Source organism: Molothrus aeneus, chromosome 6 (assembly GCF_037042795.1).
Source record: "Molothrus aeneus isolate 106 chromosome 6, BPBGC_Maene_1.0, whole genome shotgun sequence".
Classification (NCBI taxonomy): Eukaryota; Metazoa; Chordata; class Aves; order Passeriformes; family Icteridae; genus Molothrus; species Molothrus aeneus.
Genome location: NC_089651.1, coordinates 48,338,930 through 48,351,618, shown reverse-complemented (window position 1 = coordinate 48,351,618; position 12,689 = coordinate 48,338,930). Strand labels below are relative to the sequence as shown.

At 38.9% G+C, this 12,689-nt stretch overlaps 1 protein-coding gene across 2 annotated transcripts in view; it reads left to right on the top strand.

The window, feature by feature from the left end:
* CLMN (calmin) overlaps nucleotides 1-12,689 on the top strand; it is a 76,162-nt gene that overhangs the window by 56,238 nt on the left and 7,235 nt on the right. The window contains exons 5-12 of one of the 2 annotated variants that reach the window (XM_066553028.1): nucleotides 1,019-1,111; nucleotides 2,372-2,559; nucleotides 4,323-4,516; nucleotides 5,527-5,609; nucleotides 6,791-8,095; nucleotides 9,202-9,380; nucleotides 10,603-10,663; nucleotides 11,696-11,757. In XM_066553028.1, coding sequence (XP_066409125.1) covers nucleotides 1,019-1,111; nucleotides 2,372-2,559; nucleotides 4,323-4,516; nucleotides 5,527-5,609; nucleotides 6,791-8,095; nucleotides 9,202-9,380; nucleotides 10,603-10,663; nucleotides 11,696-11,757 — 2,165 coding nt within the window. Of the gene's footprint in view, nucleotides 1-1,018; nucleotides 1,112-2,371; nucleotides 2,560-4,322; nucleotides 4,517-5,526; nucleotides 5,610-6,790; nucleotides 8,096-9,201; nucleotides 9,381-10,599; nucleotides 10,664-11,695; nucleotides 11,758-12,689 lie in introns of both variants that reach the window. The other variant, XM_066553027.1, reaches the window with a different exon arrangement.

Below are 12,689 nucleotides of genomic sequence, written 5' to 3'. Positions count from 1 at the left end.
GCTGGGTGACAAACATAAGCAGCAGTAAGAGGAGAGAGCTCACACTAAGCAGTGAAATGATAAATGTGACTTGCTCCCCATTTTGGAGAATCTGTTATTCAAATGGACTAAGTCTTAATGGTTTTCCCATGCCAAATACCTTGGAGCTAGCAAGAAATCTGATCCTTGAAATATGACAACTAGAGGTGTCTTCTTGCTAAGACTGAAAATGTTGTGCAAACCACTAGATAAAAAGTTATTTTGCTTTCCTTTTTTCAGCTTAACCAAACCGGTTAGTGAAGGGCGGTGATGAAAGTGTTGGCAAAATGCCTTGGCTGCCAAGAGCTTCAGGGTTAGACATTAAACCCCAGTGGGTGGAGCCCGACAGTGTCTGTGGAGCTGAGGCAGCAGGGTAGAGCCCTGCTGAGTGACTCACCGTGTCCGGGATTCTCAGAGATAAATGGGCTGCTGGGTGCCATGTGCAGCACTGACAGCTTCCTTGTCTCCTCCCTCCTCCGTGACCTTTGCCAAAACCAAATCTGTGTTGTCTAAGAGAATAACATCCTGGTGTTATCAGCTGGAAAAAAACCTCAGTGTGGGAAAGTCTAGAGTTTGCTTGGATTAGGCAACCCTATCCGTTGCTAACTGATTTAATCAGAACTCTGTGACAAGCTGTGTAAGGTGGGATAAGGAAGGAGAAAGGAGATGCATAGAAAAAAAGAAGTAAGCAGATCTTACTAGGATTTTAGATTTTTGTATGAGAAATTACCCTCTACTTTTTATGAGTGGGGTCCCATCTTCGTCTATTTTTGTATGGAGGAAACACATTTGTAGTCCCAAAAATGCAGAACTGAGTTCACTTCTGCTCAAAGGGTGATTTGATCAGGGCAAATGTTTGTTAATACAAGATTGCAGCATTGCTTTTTTGCTGGCCTGTCAGTGGCAGCAGTGGTATGGACATACCCAGTAGTCTCAGTGCATTTTTTGTACATACCTTGCTGCTTTGAATTTGGCTCTGAATTTATGATCTCTCCTACAGGTAAAGCTTGTTAGCATCGATGCAGCAGAAATAGCAGATGGAAATTCCTCTCTGGTACTTGGACTAATATGGAATATAATCTTGTTTTTTCAGGTAATAAAATTTAAATACTTTACCCATAAGTAATCAGTCTTCATGGTATCCATCTATTTCAGCTGAATACTGATTTTTAAATTGGTTTTTAATCCTAAAGAACATAATTAATCATGCTAAACCTGAGCTTTTCCCCTCCTAATATACATTAATTTTATACTTGCAGCTGCTTTCATTTTACTTCATTGGACCTATTTTGATGTAAATTGGAGACAATTTAAGCCCTCATTTAACTTGGACCTGAATTAGAGCTTCAGATTACTACTTTCCTTCTTTCCTGTGCCTTCTCAGGGTTCTGTTCCAGATTCCCTGGAACTGAACCAATGTCCTGGGTATGGTTCCAGGTCACAGTTTATTTTCAATAACCTTTACTGGATTTGGTCCAATGTGGTGGGAAATTCCATTTAGAATCACTGTTCTCTGGAGACTTGCTCAACACAGCAAAAATTCCAAACTGATATACATGGTCATATGAAAGATCTCAAAGGACCTGGAACTGATAACACATATTATCAATTCCTGAAAATTGATTCATCCCCAGGCTGAGATTAAAACTGCTCCCTAACCTACCCATAGTTTGAAAATTACCATCTAGACAATCCCAAATTCTAATGGACAGAGAGAGATGGAGGGAGGGTTCTGCAACTCTCATAAGACTGTGAGGCCCTTTCATTCTCTTGGTCTGATTTTAAAAATGACTATAAGGTTAAAAACATGATCTCAAAGTTGCACTGGGGCTTCTCTCCCTGGCTGAGCTCCTGAGGGTGAACAGTGCTGCACAGAACCAGTTTGGCCAGGCAGACTCACAGGCAAAGATGGTGTGACCAGAACCTGCCACCCTGGCAGCAGCGGGCACGGGGGTGGGGGGACCCAAAAGCAGCAGAGTCTCAAATGTCAGTGCTGGTCAAGGACAGGAGTGCTGCTGCAGGTCACCATTTCTTGATGAAAAATATTTCACTCGAGCAATTCCTGTGAAGAGAACAATTCATTTAAACTAACTTCTCTTTCAAGGACATGTTTCTTTGCTTTTTGTTTAATTTGCACAGTTTGGCTTGAACTGGGAGCTTGCTCTTTCTGTTGCCTGGGCTGCTGCTGGCTGTCATGCTTGTAAAATACAAGTTGAGAGTTAAAATGAACAGGTTTATAATTATCACTTAAAATTCAGCTATGGCACTGATCCCTTTAAAGTTTGCATGAAAACAAGGACACGATGCAGCCAGTGATAAAGCAGAACACTGTGTATTTCACCTTTTATTACAGATTAAGGAGCTTACAGGCAACCTCAACAGGAACTCCTCCTCCTCCAGCCTGTCCTCTGGGCCCAGTGGTCCAGAATCAGACACATCCCCCAGCACTCCCAGCGTGGAGAGAAACATGTCCATTACAGTGAAGGATCAGCGCAGAGCCATCAGGGCCCTTCTAATCTGGGTGCAGAGGAAAACCAGAAAGTAAGCTAACAAACCTTGAACAAAACAATGTCTTGCCACCTGCCCCTCTGAAGCTGAGTCTCTTTTCTCTGTCCTGCCCCATGGGTGTGTTACCATGTGCTGTGGCTTCTTCTGCTTTTGAATTTGGGGAGCGTAGGGTCTCTGAGGGGGTGTTTCACTATGACCATGTGTTCACAGCAGCCATCTGACCTTGAAGGCCACTGCTGGCTCCACAGTTTGAGTGTTAAATGTTAACTTGCACTAACCTGCTTGGTGCTGTTTAAAAACAGGATCATTCTCTACTCCCCAAACCCCAGCTTTCATGCAGTCTCTTTGACATCTTTTGCTGATTAATGGTTAGGTATAAGCAGGGGGTGAACTGAAAAAATAAATGTACTGAAAGACTTTATTAGCAGCCTTTTAAATTAAGCAGTAGCCCAGAGGAAGCTTCTCTGTGTATTGCACAGTGCCTTGAAGGACAGAGCCCCTACCAGAGTCCCTCCTTCCTCAGTATTAAAGAGGGGAAGGGGATGAAAAATATTAAGTCACTTCTCTTGAACTTGTAGCATTTGAGTGGGTTTCCACTGCACAAGACATCTCTCTCCTCCTGAATAAAAAGTGGTTCTTTCACTAAAGCATTTTGTGTAGTAATGCTTTACCTGGGCAGAGTTACTAACAGGTTAAAAAACTGTAGTGTAAGATGTCTCATGCACATGCAAATGCTTGGAGTGTATTTTACATGTATTGTTATTTGAAGTAGTGACTGGCAGGGAGTTTTTATTAAAGAGGGCATGTGTCAAAGTTACCTATACAGGTTGGTTAGCTGAATATTTGGCGTTTTTGTCTCTGGATTTATATCTTGCCTTTGAACACAAATTTTCTAGTGTTGAAGACAAAAATTTTAATCTTAAATACTTGGTCCTGTGGACTGCATCATCACTTGGTTATCTCCAGTGAAGCTAAGGGTGCTTGCTGAGCAGATAAACTTGCCCCCTGTAGTTCACTGCTGTCAGTGCAGACCACAGAGGAAGTACAGTTTTAGTCCAAAATAATGCTGATGTAGTTATTAATAGGTGTAACAAAGAAAGTGAGGACCTGAGAAGTAAAGGCCACAGACTTTTCAGCCCAGTCAAAGAGTGCAAATTGAAAAGATCTAATAAGAGAAAATTATTCTTGCAACTGCAGTATTTAAAACATAATAGCATCATTGTAATCCTGTTATCTCATGATCTGTGCAGAATTTTCTATTTTGGGGCTGTATTCCATTGCAAGTTTGATGGCTGTTTTTCCTCCAAAACTTTGGGCATCTAACACTCTTGTGGTTTATGCATATGCTGACACCATTTGCATTTGGCAGATTTTCTGCTATAGAAGGCCAAGTACACAGGAATGTGAATCATTTATGCTTATGTGTTTAAATATTTAAATCTTGGAAGTTTTCCCAAGCTAAAATTAAAATGCTGGAGAGCAACAGAAACAGGAATCACAGAGACATTTGGTTTTGTGAATGTTAAATGTGGTTGCTGAATTCTTAAGGGCTTTGTTTTCACTAACTACTTCCTACAAGCAGGTTGGTGTCAGCTGTTAGCCACACCAATTCAGCTTGTGAACCCATGTGTTTTCTGAATGTGTTTCTAGATGTTGAAATCCAAAAATATCTCAAATATGACAAGTGCTACTCAGCAACCTTACGTTTGAACTTTCAGGAGTCTGAAAATGATGATGCCTTTACTTTGGATTTTGTTAACAAACCACCCATGTAAAATGGATGTAATTCTGTTTAGGTATGGCGTTGCAGTCCAGGACTTCACGAGTAGTTGGAGGAGTGGCCTTGCTTTCTTAGCTGTCATAAAAGCCATAGATTGTACTTTGGTAGACATGAAGCATGCACTGGAGAAATCAGCCCGAGAAAACCTGGAGGATGCTTTCAGCATAGCACAGAATAAACTGGGTGTCCCTCGGCTCCTCGAACCTGAAGGTAAACACATCAGCTTTTTTGGGTAACACTCAGTCCACAATGAATTCATGAATATTGCCTTGTGATACATACCAAAAACCTCACAGTCATTAGGCTGCTGATGGGATCAGTGTGCAGAGCTTCTTAAGAAGAAAAATAAAAATGGGCAGTGGCTTGTAATTGTATGCTTCCAGTCATATTTGTAATTGTATGCTTCCAGTCATTTGTAAGCTCCTTGAGGTCAAAGATCTTACTGTGGTTTTAGCTATGTACACTATGCCTGTGTTTAGCTATGTTTATAGCTGGTCCTGGTTCCTGCTTAGATGCTTTGTGACATCTGCACTCTTAGAGGGCATTAATTGTTGTGCTGAGGGGTGTCTCAGTGCATTAGCACTGTTCTGTAACACCTAGGCTGCAGACTAAATGTCGCTCCAGGATGAGCTGTACGGGGCTTCCATACCGGGTAAATGGAGAGATACCCATTCAAATGCATCTGCATCTTCTAGTTTTCCCTTTGCAATGCATATATACACACAAGTATTGATACCTGTAAACCTAAGTGTGCATGTGTATATAAAATACGTATAACTGTATTTCTTGTTCTTTTAACTGAACTCTATGGGACCAGCGCTAGGCCTTGGTGTCATGATTGAAAGCACAATTGCACTTTCATCACCTGTTAGAAGACTGGGCCATCCTGCTAAAAATAAACCTCTGTATTGTCACTCAACAGCAGCCAACTGTCTAGTGACAACAGCATGAATGGCAGTATAAAAGTGAATGAAAAGGGAGCCCTGATCGGGGTTCAGTATGTGTTTGGAAATAGGAAAAAGTGAATGTGAATGGGATGTTGAGAACTCTGTCAAGTGCCATCAGCAGTGAAGAGCATCTCTCTTATCTGTCAGAAAAAAAGAGAAGTGTTTGTAGCTGTTATTTCTGTGCCCATAATGGCAGGATGTCTGACAATCTGTTCCTCTGCAAGAGCGTTTCAAAGCTGTGTGTGCTCAAGCCCCTCGCGTCTGTCTCCACAGATATCATGGTGGAGTCCCCCGATGAACAGTCAATTGTGACATATGTGGCACAATTCCTGGAGCACTTCCCAGAGCTGGAAGGGGTATGTGTTTACTGCTATGTCATGTCATTTCTTTATTTTGCCTTGGTGTACGTAATAAAGTCAGATTTATTTTCTAGGCTTCTTTTTAGCTATTTAAAATAAACAACAAACCTGGAATTGATTTTTTTCACATTTTTGTTAAATCCAGTGAAATGGGCTTTCATTGGTGATTACTAAAATGCTTTAGGTAGAATTGTGCTTTTATACATTTACATCCAATTGTAACTCTCAGAGGTTAGAATTGGTTTCATAGGAATCTACTACTTTGCTATATTGGTTTTAAATAAGACTGAAATTTATTCCTTTATCTATAATGATTCATTGGACTTTGAATTTAATTTTTACTTCTATCTTCTCAAGTTTGAGGGCCATGATCAGTCTGAATTTAGCAGGTATGAGACACAAGACCCCATAAGCTGAATCTTGTCAATACAACAGTAAAAAGCACTCATTATAAGTGTGACACAAACTGCTGTTTAAATGACCAGGACTTTGATGCAAAAATAAAGAATTGAGGATTAAGTAAGGGTTGGCAGTGTCAAGAACTGGCAAAGGCCTTTTGAAAAAACAGGCATTTTCTCTCATTTCTTGACTGAAGGTTACAGCTGGCATATATTTTGTAGTTGATAAAATTGGTGGGCATTACTAAAGTAATTGGAATTAAAATATTATAGTATTCTAATAATTATTATTAGAGTAGATGAGCAATAAGATTGGTTGACATTAAAACTTGTTGACACTTTTATGAACAAAGTTAAAAACTACCTTTCTTTTAATAGAGTCTGTTGGAAGGGAATAATCTGGTATATCAATGTATTTCACAGTGGATTTATTGGAGTTGTTAGATTTATGTTATTCCCAGGGTTTGGGATTGTGTCAAAAAGCCAAGGCAGTTGTCTCCACAGGTGCAGCAGGGAGAGATAAATACGTTAACAATTGAGGAGTAGGCTTGTCTGCATTCTGATCTTTCTGTACAACTGCCTTCTTGACATTGAGCTTTGTTCAAGGCACTTGACTTGCCAAATTAGTTTTCCTACTTTCAAAATAAGTGAGTCATTAATAGGCCCTTCATAAAGTAATGGACTGAAAGATTAGGTATTTATTCTTTCCACTGTGTTTGGGAAATGTAAAATGGTATCTGAGCTAGGATTTGTCTTCTAATGGTGTATCATCACTTACAGGAAGACTTTACAGATCCTGACAGGGAGCTTCCAATTGAGTCCACATATGTCCACATCAAAGACACACCGTCAGAGAAGGAAAGCAAAATCTTGATTTTAAGTGAAAATGAAGAAAACATGTATACTGTTAATCATGAGAGGAGTCATCCAGCTCCTCCAAAGGTCCACATTCATGACATCCCTGAGAGAATCCCATCAGAAACCACTTCTGAAAATTGTAATGGGAAACTGAGTCAAGTGTTAGGCGATTTACAGGAAACATCTGAAGAGGAGCCTCAAAGGCCTACCTCACTGAAAATTACAGGACCTGTCAGTTTTGAATCCAATTCCTCTTGGGAGGTTCTAAATGATAAATTCATGTCAGGTGAAGAGAGCATCTCTGATGATCCACTGAAACAAAATGATGACCTTTCTCCAGCTGTTCTGACAGATCAGAAAAATTCTGTTGACTCTTTTGAAGAATACTCTGAAGAATTAACTAAGGAAACCCCCACTGAATATGACAATGAAACCAAGAGCCTTTCAGCCAATACTTCTTCTTTGAGTCCATTATCCTGGACTTCAGGTATACTTACAGATGATTCTATTAATAAAGTCGAAGACAGCAAACCCCAGTCTTCAATTATTTTACCAGAAGATACATCAAAACAAGAAGATACGCAGAAGTACATTCTCCACCTTCTAAATGAGGAAATACAGACACTTTCACAAGATGAACATACAAAGGAATCACCTGTCCTTGAGACAATAGAAACAAACACTTGTTCACTGAATGATTCTAATCTCAAAAGCCAAGAACTATCTACACAGCAGGAAACATCTGATGACTCTCTCTCAGATATACCTAAAACTCCAGAGGACCTGGACAGCTGTGATGAAGTTGAATCTGCAACTGAAGTGGTACCCAGTTCTTCAAAAGTATCTGTGATACCCCATGATCTCTTTTATTATCCACATTATAATGTTCCCATATCAGCAGTTCTGAACGCTTACCTCGAGCCTTGTATCGAAGGTTATGACACAGGAAATGAAAAAGCTTCTTCTGAAACAGTAACAGATGTTTTACAAGACAAGAACTCATCAGAACAGGAAGATGCTCTAGAGGCAGACTTGGAGAATAAGCTACGTACCCCTCCATCAGAAACAGATACTGAGAACAGTGAGGAGGACACTACAAAAACAAGCAGTCATGTGAATTCTTCAGATGAAAAAGAAGTGCCATTACTAGTAGATGAGTTAGAAATAGAAGAAGATGCCAATAAGGCCACCAACCATGAAGATTCCACTATTCCACAACATCCTGAGGTATTTTATTTTATTACCAGCACTTCTTTGTATATATATGTGGACTTAGCATCAGATCCCAGTGGTTTTCATTTGCTTTCATTTTGCAATGTTTGGGAGAAATACTTAAAATGTACTTGGTTTCCTGTTCCATTACACTGTTTGCCACAGCCCCCTACTGGAATGAATGGAATTGCAGATCCCTGAGAAGATCTGACATTAAAAGAGAAAATAAGTCCTAATACTAATTCACTAAAAATGTGAATTTATATTATGTTTTAAAATAATTTGAGGCTTCTATAATCCCTACACGAAAAAGATTACCTTAAAGTACAGCAAAAATGTGCCTTTTTTATTATGTTTTAAAATAGAGGTTTTGTATAATCCTTAGGTATAACAGATTACCAGACAGGGTATTTCTAATAATCTGTAATGATATTAATTACTGATTAGTATTGCTTCTAAAGAAAGGATATAGGCAATATAATTTTGTCCCAATCCAAGTAAGTTTGCCTACAAAAACTTAGAAAAACAATTTGAGTAGGATATGTTACATGGGTGAAATGAAGGCTTCTCTGCACTGGAGGAGGAGGAAGAAGTGGGTACTTTGGGGGTATTTGGTTTAGGCAGTTTGCTCCTGCATCTCTTCTTGCAGACACCAGTTTGAAGTGCCTTACATGTTTTCCAGCACAGTAATTTTTGACAGCATTTTTCAGGAATGAGTGTCCATTTAATGCTGCTCTACATGTAGCTTAGACACATTGCTTGAACATGTTTTGGTCCTGACTCTGACTACAGAAATGAAGTCAGTTTGCTGTTAACTTGAAGGACTAATTGGGGGTAGATTTTAAAAAGTCTAGTGGATTGCTTCAAAGAGCCATGTCATGTCATGACTTCTTAATAGAAAGATCTGACTTTCCAACTGTATGTATGTATGTTGAACTGATGATTCCATGTATCACTAAAAGATTTTCAAGAAATTCATTGCTTTTTTATTTTCTTCAGTGAGACTTTCAGTCTCATACTATCTGCAATTGAGTGTCTGAGTAGGCTGCACCACTAAGATATTTGGAAGGGTGGGGAATCAGTCATGTCATCTAAAGCAAAACATTTCCTAATTTCAACAGGCCATAGTAGAACATCTAGAGGATTTACCAATAGCCATAAAGACACCAGAAGAAAATAGTAATACAGACGAGGAAGAGAAAAATACGATTGAAGAAGATTTGCAGATCTCAGATGTTGCCACTACTACTCTATCACAAGATGACCTGGAAGAAAATGCTGAATTCCAGGAATTTACCAGGTATTTCACATTAAATTTGTCTCAAATACACTTAACTGGTCTTTTGAAATTGCCTTGTCCATTGGATGTTTATTGCAGTCTTGTTTTAGGAAGAAGTATTGGGATTCATTGGCTTCTTCCTGTGTTTCTCTTAAATATGTTGAGTGATTCAGTGGGACTTGATTTGACTGTGCTACAAACTTTGCCACACAAAACCCAAGTGGAAGCCCAGTGCATTTTGAACATGGAGGTGTTATAATTGCTTTTCTAACAGAGATAGTATTTTGTAATGCAGATGAAATAGTTCATGTGCATTGTTACACTATGTGGAAGCATGACACTGACTGATTTCAGTAGATACTTTTTGGATGTTTTTTTCTGGTTATGAACAAGTAAATGAGGTGTTGGAGAGAAAATAAGATGATGAACTCATGGGTCAAGGTAAAGGCATTTTCATGAAAAGGCAAAGGCCATGTGTGGAAGCAAATTAGAAGAAGACCAAAAAAATTTTATTTATTCTCTACTTCCCATCAGCATGGCAGTGTCCAGCCACTTCCTGAGAAGCAGGGTGTAGAGGTTGCTTCAGAAGACAGATATAAGAACAAGTGTGTGTGTGGGTCTCACTGCCCTTTGGTCAGTTTGGGTCAGCTCTCCTGGCTGGGTCCCCTCCAAGCCTCTTGCCCAGCCCCAGCTCACTGCTCTAGGGAAATTTACCTGCAGCCCAGGCAGACCCTGTACACAGACACTCAGCTAATTTTGCTCCATTTACTTCTGGTTTTTCTTACATTCTAATTTATTCTTAGGTAATCTATTTCAGTGGGACATGAACTGTAATTTGTTGATGCTTATCACTGGAGCACTCTAATGAATTTGAGAGTTTGCTTAGAAAAAGCCCTTGTCCCCTTCAAGCTTACTGTTCCCTGTCAGTCCAATTTTTTATATCAATGGCCATAAAACTTGGGTATACTCTCAGTTAAATGTCAGTGACGTCAAAGGTGCAAAAATGCTCTCAGATACAATTTTTTAGAAAAGATTCCTTTTTGAGAATATGAATTTTTTATTGTGAGTCAGATTTTCCCAAAGCCATTTTTATCATGTTACTGATAAATTCCAGTCCATATTCTAATACATGCAGCAATGCATATTTGTGGTTTAGTGTAGCTTAAACCTGTCACGTCCATTTGCAGTGTCTCTTTTAAACTTAACTTTATGAATTTAAAAACTTTGCTTTTATATACAGAAGCAGTGACAGTGATGTCAACATTCATCTCCGAAAAAGGTTTTCTCGTAATGCTTCTGAGGAGGTAAGTGTGGACATTTATTTATTGCTGTTTCTCTGGTTTTCTCAAACTCCAGAAGTTCAGACACTGTAAAAAGGCCTCTAACAGTATCAAAGTCTTGTGCCTTCTAAGAATTTTAGTGCTAAAACCAGGCATAGTTGCAAAGTTTTACTGAACTCTCCTAAAAACATACTAAACTTTACTGAACCTTAAGCAAATTCACAAAGGAGTACCTAATACTACAGTCAAATCCGTTGTAACTTTAAATCTTACTTCATCATACCTGTATAGCTACAACATTTTGCTTGTTTGAAGCTACTTTTGTTTGCTGCTCCAGTTCCTTTTCACTTTTGCATTCTCTGTATATCATATTGATGTCCTGGTCTCAACACTGCAAAAATGCTGGGTGTCTCCTGAAGAGCACTGTTTCTGAAAAACTGGGCTCTGTCCCTTTTCCTCACAGTAGCAGAGTATTATATTATCAGTAGCAGCAACTAACCCTAAAAGAATTTTAGTTGTAACATGAAACTGTGTTCCTAAATGACAGATGTGATTCACACTGGCTTCTTGAGAGCACACAATACAGCTGAGGTCTGGATTTTTATTTTTAAAGCTAAAACAAAGGGACAGCATCAGCAATCCAGGCATGCTGAGCAAGGACAAGAATATGGCCTTTTTTCAACACAAAAATAAAATTCTGACCATCTTGGAGTTTAAAAAAAAAATGCTGCCACCAGTGTTCAGTGAAAGGGAGGTTTCACACAGATGCTTTAGTTTTGCAATACTGTCAGAGCTACTAGAAATACATATGAACAAGGGGAATTTTATTCAACTGATGAAAGCAGTTGAAAGCAAAAAAAATCTTATTTCACAACTTTTTTCCTTTTCTGTGTGTGGACCAGACTGCAGTGCTGGATGTGCTGACAGAAAATACATTTATAAGCACACTTTCATTTTATTTGAGCAAACATTAGATACAATTTGCATAAAATACACAATTACCATCTTTGTGAGATGCTGAGTTTGGTTATCTAATCTGTTTATGGCTTGTTTAAGGAAACCTATGGTGTAAACGAGCAGAAGATGACAGATATGGATGAAAATCCATTAATCATTGGGTGAGTGTTTCTTATTCAGACTGACTTTTGCAAGGAAACCATAACTCCTAGGTACTACTGGCAGTGATACAAAGGGAGCTGGAAATTAATTATAATGGTAGCAATTGTCTTCTGTAATGGCTCAGAGTCCACATTTCCCATAGGTATAAGATACAAAATTTCCTTATTGCTCAATCTGTCCCTTGACTAAAATGCTTTTGATTGACTTGAAAAATTCAGCTGTCTCAGCAAGATTCTGAGCATTTCCCCCACTTGGTGGATATCTCAGGCTGAGAGAAGAGTGGGACAACTTCAAATGTTAGGCCCTCTGGCAGTAATGACTCTTTCCAGGTTTGGAAGACTGTCAAAACAATGTTTAGTGAGATCAGTGCCAGGGAAAGTCAATTTCTTCAGTGGAGGATTAGCCTCTGTTGGAACATCTATAGTTTTGGTAATTTGTATGTGTGTTTAGTTTAGACTTAGGGTAACTGGTCATGAACATATGCATCCCTTTGGTATTAGGGTCTAAATATCTTTAAGAAACAAGGATCACTTTAGGTTATGCCTCTTAGCTGATACTGAATAGTACCTCTCACAACTTCTAGGTAAAATGGTTGTTATGTTATATTTAGATGCAGAAAACACACAAAATATTATCAGGATCCATTGGCCTCTCTCTCTCTCTGTTAAAAAAAATTACATAAATAGCTGTTACAGTTGTATCAGTTGTACGATTTGCTGATATTTTGTGTAATACTCAGGTATATATCCAGTAGGAAGCCCCAAGCAGAAAAACACCATTTTTCTCCAAAAGTAGATTAAAAACAGTTTACTGGAGTGTTTTTCTTACAGGACTAGAAAATTATAAAATGATTGTGCCTTTTTAAAAAAGACCTTTCCTTGTCTTTGTGAGAGCTCAGTGGTGCTGGCAGAATCCATCAGCCTTTGCCCTT